Source organism: Tyto alba, unplaced genomic scaffold, assembly GCF_018691265.1.
Source record: "Tyto alba isolate M040663 unplaced genomic scaffold, T.alba_DEE_v4.0 Super-Scaffold_22, whole genome shotgun sequence".
NCBI classification, from domain to species: domain Eukaryota; kingdom Metazoa; phylum Chordata; class Aves; order Strigiformes; family Tytonidae; genus Tyto; species Tyto alba.
Window position 1 is genome coordinate 19426291 of NW_024881296.1, and position 8877 is coordinate 19435167.

The window sequence follows — 8877 nt, forward strand, 5'->3', positions numbered from 1 at the left end:
AAAAGCTTGGCACGGAGATAAGACAATTGCATGAAAAAATGATACAAAATACTCTTGTTCAGACAGACTGTTCAGAAGAACTGGGAGTGTGGGGGAAGCATGTAAACAAAATACCTCAAAGAGCTTCTAGACATTGCAAGTAATTTTCCTTTCCTTTGGCAGATACTGTTTGTGTAGTAATGCATGTCAAAGTCTATCAATGTATAATGTCTATCAGTCAGGAAAATTACCAGGATACAGAAATAACTTAATCCTAAATAGTGGTAGTAGATGTATACCAGTTAATATATTATGTTTATCATACTTCACTTTCAGCATGCTGTGTCAAACAAACCATACTGGACTTTACGTCTGGTTAGTGAACAGAGAGAGGCAGATGCTCTGGAGGTGAAGAAAGACACCGAGCGAATAGATGAGATCAAAGCCATGAAACAAGCATGGGAGTCTGCAGAGCCAGGAAGAGCTATCAAAGTAATAATCAGAGTGCAATCTTTGCAGTAATGATTTTTCAAAAGTTCCAAGAGCTGTCTGTAATGACAGAGGAGTTGCCACAACAGAGACCTGACTTCTTATGGCTGTCCCTTTCACCACTCTGTGGAAGACAGGAAATTTTACACAGCTTAAAGAATCAGAAGTGATTATGTGCATGAATTCTGGACAGGAATTCAGATCACCTACCCTTCTAGAGGCCACCGAGACTTTAGATTCTACTTTCCAAAACAGAGAAGAAAATTCTTCTTAGAAAGCCCACTATCTCTACACAATTGCAAAGCTGCTACTTGTGACAAGTTTAATGTTTAGCACATACAGATTCTAGTGAGAAATACACTGTTATAAACATGCCAAAAAAATTTCTCTTGAAGAACTGGCACTTGGCCATATCATCACTTAAATTGTCCCCTGCAGCCAGGATTCCCAAATTCATTCTGGGCTGCAGGTTACCCATGAGCCTGTACATGCTGCTCTGTATGAATTTACTGTTTTGGAGAAGTGGTACTAGTTCAGATGTCAGCTGCAGCTGGGCTCTTTTGACATGACGTATGCTTAAGATGGAAAAGTAATACAAGTCCTTTCTAGCAAAGCAAAAAATTTACACTGCTGATTCAGAACTGGAAGCAGCATTACCAAAAAGGAAAATAAAAGAACAAAATGCAGTCTTTAAACTTACTTGACAGTCAACCTTTACCACCACCACCATTGACCATTGAGGGATACTTGGCTAGAAACCCCAGTTTAGAAGCATTTTGCCTTTTTTATATTACCTTTCAGAAATGAACCTCAGACATGGGTTTTCCCAGTTACACTTTCAGATTTTCTAAGTTCTCTTCAGTGTATCCAAAGCTCAAAATTTTCTCTGACACTACCTTATTAAGTTCAGATCTAAGGAGAGATGCATTACTCTGTAGCTTTAATTGGCTGTGCTGAAACTGAAAATGCAAGTACAGCCTCCTAAAGATGAAATGAATCCCCTCTGATGTGTAAAGAGTCTCTTCAGAATGCTGGTTTTATCACTGTTGCCTTTTTTGATCAGAAAATCAACTGTACTACAACTAAAGGGTTCCGTTTTAAAAGCCCTGTAGGTCTGTGACATTTTTCTAAAATAGCTATCGTTAAGAAAGTTGCAGCAACTCCATGCAATACCCTGAAAAAAGAAGGTCTAAATTGGGGGTCTTCTATCCAGACTAAGCAGTTTCCCTTCTCCTTTCTTCCCCATCACCCTGCCCTAATGTCTGTCTGCTCCAGGGGTCACGTGCCCTCCAACTGGGAATTACATGCCTGACTCCAGGCTAACCTTTGGCTTCTCCATCCATTCTGGCAATCTGAGCCCCTAAGAGAAAGGCCAGTGAGCCAAAGTCACATTCTGAAAAGACGGGCAGAAGCGTGATGCCTGGTTTTGGCATCAAAGGTAACTGAATCTGATAGGGTTTGCACCCATATAGGACCCCTATGGCTCCTGTACAGGAGGTACAGTAGCCGAATGTATTCTGACCATATGTTCAGCTATGAGGGAACCTTGCTTTTCAGGATTTTTTTTTTTTTTAATCCAAAGATTACTGCCCATATATCGGTGGTTTTCTAGTATTTCATTGCATGATGATGTTTAGTGTAAGTATTCAATATCTCAGGACTGATTCAGTGGGAACCCTAGCATCTCATCTGATTCCAGTCCCAGGCAGAGTTGCATGCCGCATGCTCATGTAAGGTTTGTTATGGAGAGCATAATCTTCTCATTTGGGTTATGTACTAAATGTAGCCAGTGTGCAATGAGTGGAGTGAAACCATTCAAAGTGTCCTGACTGCTTTCATTTTACTGAACTACCATCTCACACAGGTTTACTTAGGGGTTCTTATTCATATACTCAAGACACACTTGATAGAAATTAAAGATGAGCTTTAAGTAGTAATGCTAATTTACTGCTCCTCTACACAACACATTAAAACAAAACAAATAAAAGTTCCAAAATACTACCAGAAAAAATTGAATGTTTAATGTTGACAGGTTATTATTTCAGAAAAAAAAAAAAAATCTAATGGAGAGATGGTTTGAATATGACTCTGACATGAAGTGTGGTCCTTTTATGTTTACCTTTTTTCCTCCCCAGTGACTCATTAATTTCACTCCTGTTGTTAGAGGTAATGTTTTCATAGAGCAGACCAGTGAAATATACTCACCAGTAATACGAAGTAGCATCATATCTCACATGCACTGGATTTGAAGATTTACTGTCTTATTGACCACTTATAGATTCCTACTTTTGAAAATTCTTTGGGATTTAAAGTACGCAGTAGAAGTTTTCTTATCCGGATTAAAATTTTTGATCTCTAGGCTTTTCAGGAACGCATACGGTTTATTAATAAGTATACTGTGAGAGAGTCAGAGGAGCCCATAGCTGGGACTGAGACCGCCAGTTTAACACCTAGTGCAGGAGAAAGAGGTAAGGGTATAACTGTCTGTCAAGCACATCTTCGCTTCATCATGTTCAGATCCTTAGAAAAGACTTCTGCATTAAATACTGACAGTAAATGGATAGAACAGCCCTGATAAAGGAGTCCAAATGCACAATGGCATACTTAGTCTCTATCTTCTCCATCCCCTCTTTATTTTAATTGTTTCATTGCTCTATTTTCAGACACAGATACGGTCTTGTAGCTCTTGGAGGCTGACAAGTTATCCTTATGCAAACTTTAGGTAGTCCTGCTGTACTAGAATTCTAACCCTAAATTAACCTGAAATTTTTGGAAATTCAGTGGAAAATACCTACTCTCTCAATTCCAAGTTGGGAACCAGAGGTCATTAGTGTAGAAATATTTTAAAATTGTTTAGCAACTGAAATATCATGTCAGTAGGACACTAGTATTTCTAATGTGCATTTTCTTTATGTTAATGTTCATGGAAACTGTTCATGGGCAGTGTTCTGGAAGTGAGGTGTCAAAAATTGCATACTGAGTGGCATCAGTTTCCTGACAGCCTCCATAAGTGTTGTCTAATTATATTTAGTGGTTACAACTTCTATGGATTCTTTATTTGTATTTCCTGGCAATTACTGGACTCTTATGAAAATCTGAACTGGGTGCAATGCTGCAAGTCTGTTTGTCTTTATTTTCTTCTGAGAATAATGCTAAGATCAGGCCATCACAAAAAGGAAAGTATAATACCCAGTCTGGATGTGACAGTATTTGGTCATGGCTCATGTGCACGGAACTAGAACCTGTGACCAGTACATAACTTGTTAATATTAGTGTTTTGCCAGTCAGGTAAGTAATTCTCCTGGGAACATTTCAGAACTTAAAGCAGAAGTAGTCCTCACCTTATGCCTCAGACAAACATGTCATTAGTTACTTCTTGCATTCCAAAGAAACTTGAAAAAATATTCTTTTCTCTAAGTTACTGGATAAGGACTTCAAAATTAACGGTTGCCTACCAGGAACTTTGTTCTAAACTAAGCATTTGGAGTCTAATACAAAGTCTTATGCAGTAAAGATGTGACACCCCAGTGACTTTAAGTTGTTATGATCAGGCTCTGTAGAGTGCAGCAATAGGCAATAATGTGCTTGAACATTTTGTAATGTTCAGTATCTTCATGAGAATTTTTATGTTCTGGAGAATACTTTTCCGATGGACAGTGTCTAAGGAACTTCCAAAGGCCACATCACCCTTCTAGACCAAAGAAGGCTGGTATATTTGTCTATGTTTAGACAGTATATATATAAACAGTAAATTTTTTTAATGCTCAGAAACCTCTTCCCTATTTTTGTTGAGAAAATTCCAGTAATATTTTTTAAATGATTCGATTGATTACTACTATAAGTAGGGTAATTAGAGAGGTTTTATGAAAACAAACTACTGCAGTCATCATTAAATCTCATCAGATTTCACAGGCATTTTCAGCACATCCAGACGAACTGAAAGAAGGAAGCATTGGAATAATCACAATGAAGCTCAGCACAGTGGCATGCTTACTATGAGATATATCATTGTATTGTGAGAATGCTACAGTAAAGCATAACACGGTTACTATCCATGTGGTAAAAAAATTCTAAGACTTCAGAATAACAATTTCAAGTTGTCATGGGGTCTTTTTTCTTTAGACTGGTATTTCCCAAACTAAATATCTGCCCCAAAAGGAATACCATTTTTTTTAATCTACAGCCAGGACTGAACACTCAGATTTTTATTGATTTTCTTTTTTTAATAAAATGATGTGATTCCTTGATAATCAAAAGTTGTTCTTATATTCTTTAGGCACTTTAAATTGAGTGTTCTTGCTTAGATTTACAAACCTTGAGTAATGTGGATTTAGCTAAAATACATATATTAATCTCACTCTAGCATATGTGGGCTTTTTGCAGCATCGTTAATTCTATCATGAGTGTTGGAAATAAAAAGGCAGAAATGTTATATCCTCTCCAACCCATATTCTCATTTAATAATGTATTTATCTGAGCCAAAAGAATTAATAAAATATAAAAAAATTTAGATGGAACCTCCTTAACTGAATAACCAATTTAATCTGTTCTGTTGCAGATTCTCTTACCAAAGAAAAAAAAGCATCACAAGCAGCCATTGACACAAGCTTACAAACACAGCAAAAAAAATGGGAGCCTATAGACCTTAGTCCTTACATGAGGTAAACTGCAGCAAGAATAATTATGTCCCAGTGAAACACGAAAATGAAAGACCGACTAAGGATTTTCATATATAGAAATTAGTAAATGCAATATATTTTTATGCACTTGTATTCTATCTGTAATTGGATGCAGTATAATAGATGTGAATTTAGACTTTATCCTTCATGTGTCATTAAAGTAAGCTACAATACTGTCACATGCTTTTTAAAGTTGCTGTGAAAATCCTGGCTCATGTTTATCTGTCCTTTATGTTGTGTACACAAAATTACTCAGTAGTGAATGCAGAAGTGTAGATGGCATCAAGATACAATTTTCAGCTTTGATTTTCCTGGCATGGATGTGTTTTAAAATATGTGCTTTCCTACCTCCATTTGTCATTTATGTCTGTTCCTTAACATAACACAGGTCAAAGGAGCTGAATTGCATGTAATGAGTATGTGACATAAAAATTTGAAGAAAATGCATGCGCAGGCAAAATTTTTATTTCAGTGGTCGTCTTGAAAGAAGCACATATGAACTTTGTGAGGTTGTGATGCTAGATTCAAATAATATATTTAACAAATGCAGTTCAGTTAATAATAATAGTTAATAGCTGAAATAATTATATTTTTTATTCAGAAAAACTATATTATTACATGTGTTGATATGAACCTATCTAGCTAATATACATATACCTGCATGTTTGCTGTGCTGCAGCTAGAACCCAGTTCATTCTTAAATCCATTTATATTCAACGAGGCATTTATACAGCTCGTGGATTTTCAAAAGGCCTTAGAACATGCTGAAATAATCCCCAAATTTAATTTTAAATTGAAAGGGAAACTGGTGTTATATTGAAATGAACAGCATTAAAACAGTAGAAAATATGGCGAAGTATGTTGCACAGGCTTGAGTCTTGTAAATATTTCATTTGTCTTCAACTCCTTGACTTTTACACTAGTCATTTAAGTCAAATTATAAAAATATATTATCCATTTAGCTGCCATTATGACAACAGCAAAAAAAAAAGAAGAAAAAAAAATTACATTTGTCTCAATGCCAAATTAGAATATCAAAAACTTCTGGAAATATGATATTACTTGCAAATTAAAAATAAGTGTCACATGTAGGAGTTTTTCATATGTTCAAAGATGAACATGATTTTACAAATATTTTTTAAATAGACACTCAAGTATATGAAGACCTGGCCTCAGGAATGTACTTTCTCATCAGTGTTATATGTAAAAAGATGAAAAGTGTTTCCTTAACCATATTTAACCATACAATGGTGACACTGCAGTACATAAGCAAAACATATGCATATAGGTGTTAAGCAAAATACACATCACCCAAAACTGTATTTTGAATGAGACAAATATCTTTGTATTTCCTTCAGAAAAACAATGTCTGAGTCTGTGCTAAGAAATGAGTCCATCATTCAACAGCAAGAAATACGTAAAGCTGAAAAAATCAACCATTTAAGAGCACTTCGAGAGCAGGCTTTGGAACAAAGAGAAAAAGAACGAAATGCCAGAGCTTTATTGAAGCAAAATATACTTGAAATGTATGAGAATCTGCAGGTAGGTTTTCAAGATTACATTCCACTAACTATTACTGTGATATCTCAAGACTTTTGTATTCAGTACCAATAATTAGAAACAGTGAAGAAGCTTGAAAGTTTTCTTGGGCAAAGGTTAAAACTAAAGGTTCTAAGGAAAAAAAATAGTACAACACAACATCCTTAATATGATTTTCTTAGTACTTTCTTAATACAGCTCTTTGCAAAACCACTATTTTAGGAATATCACCCTAAAAGGATAGTTAAAAGTTAAAATAAATTAAGCATTTGGCATATACAACCAGATGCATATTCGATAAAGCATCTCTGGCTTGGCTATTTTTTTACTGAAAGTAATAAAGAACAAGCTAATTTACATAGGAGGGCGAGTTGCTCCTAATGGGTCTTCGAGCAAAGTTGGAGAGCACAGTTTTTCTGGAATATGCATGAATATGCAAACAAAAAACTGGTATCCTTAAAAAAACATGTCTATGAATAATAAATTTGGTAGCATTACTGTAGGGTCCATTGTTAGGATTAACTCAGTCAATGCATTGCACATGAAATTAGTAGTAGAAATATATGAACAAAATTGGCTTAACCCTTGAGTGTCAACAGGAACAAAATGTTTTGTGACACAATGGTGAGACAATAACAGCTAGCCATCAGCTAGTGACTATTCAGAGCTCTTAAAACTGGATAAGAGACAGTAAAAATAATGTTACATCAAACCAACCTATTTGCAGAAATCACTTGAAAACATCTCCTTAACAAGTTCCCAGACAGGCTGATTTATATTACTTAACTACAAGTCTGCAAGGAGCCATAATTCTCTACCAGTGACTGATCGATCCTAGAAAGAATGCATATCCAGGTTTACAGATGTTGCTATGATTTTGGATGCCTGTCACATTTTTTATTAAGAGTAGTTCCTCAGCTCTTTCCAGAAAGTATGTCCATTAAAGATGTTCCACAGTACCAATTTAAAGTAAAAGTTACTTGTGAATATGCATACTGTGCTGATTAGCACTTTTACATTTTTTTTAGCAGAGAATTATATAAAAGTATCCAGGTACTTCCATTTTCGAGAATGGAAATGTAAAGGAAAAAGTGTTCAGAAGTGTCAAAGTCCCACTTCCCCTAAGTCTCATAGCAAGTCAGTGTGATTTAGAGTCCTGTAGTTTCTTAGAAGATTAGAGCTCTTAAGCCATATCGGCATTGCTGAAAACTAAGTTTTAAGGGACTTGTTTAGAAAACAAAACAAGCCAGTAACTGAAGAGGGACTAAATCCAGATGGGTAACTAGTCTGTTGCTCTATCATTCTTTCACGCTATTAGCTTATTATGCCAGCAATTTAATGAGGATTTTAATGAACTTTCTCCCCTTCTTCATGGTGAAAAGACTGACATACAGCTGTGTCACTGTGACAAAACTAAAAATACACATAAGGAGAAAAGGAGAGATGCTCCCCCTGTACTTTGAGTCACAAAGTGAAGCATAAAGGGAAGGATGCAGCTGCGTGTGATGAAATCAAGATTCATGTGTTGGGGGGGTATTGCTGTTTGTTTTTGGCTAGGCATCCTTAGATGAAGCACGAGGCAGAATTTACAGCATTCGAGAAGCATACAGAAGTAAGCTGCTAGAGGCTGAGCGCAGAAAACAAGAAGAGCTGGCAGCTCATGAAGCAGTCCTGCAGGCAGAAGAGAAGAAAAGCCCAGATGCACAGAAAGAAAAGCACAGAAAACGTTTAGGGAAAAAAGAGTAGTTGCTAGCACTAATGAATTGTATCTAACAGTTTGGGAAAGAAAGTTTATATGCAAAGATGAGAAAGAATATTTGTTATTTTCCAGTATTTTTGTCAACTGTATCACATGTTATCTCTTTGCCTGGTGTTAGTGAAAAAATTGATCTAATATTCTTTTTAACAACGTGCTTGGTATTTTGCTTCTCATAATGGTATTCACTACTATTAAAGTTTGTATGTTTTACTGGAGTAAAATTTTGCAATAAAAATTCATATTCAGGTTTTTCTCCCAAAATCACAGTGACTTTTGTTCTCTTTTTCCAATCGAAACAGAACCAGTCAAGAATGAATCAGAATTGAAACAGTGAATGTAACCTACCAGTTTTGAAGTCATTTAACTTGGCAGAAACATGAGCTCCTTAAGTGGATAACAATTTGTGGAGTCTGTAATAATTAAATAGTGGGA

General features: G+C 35.8%; 1 protein-coding gene across 1 annotated transcript in view; it reads left to right on the forward strand.

The window, feature by feature from the left end:
• The window catches only part of ADGB (androglobin), a 120259-nt gene extending 111588 nt beyond the window's left edge, over window positions 1–8671 (forward strand). Inside the window, 5 exon segments of the mRNA XM_042796125.1 lie at window positions 316–471; window positions 2828–2936; window positions 5027–5129; window positions 6506–6689; window positions 8244–8671. Coding sequence (XP_042652059.1) covers window positions 316–471; window positions 2828–2936; window positions 5027–5129; window positions 6506–6689; window positions 8244–8432 — 741 coding nt within the window. The 3' untranslated portion in view covers window positions 8433–8671.
• Window positions 8672–8877: the final 206 nt, after the last annotated feature.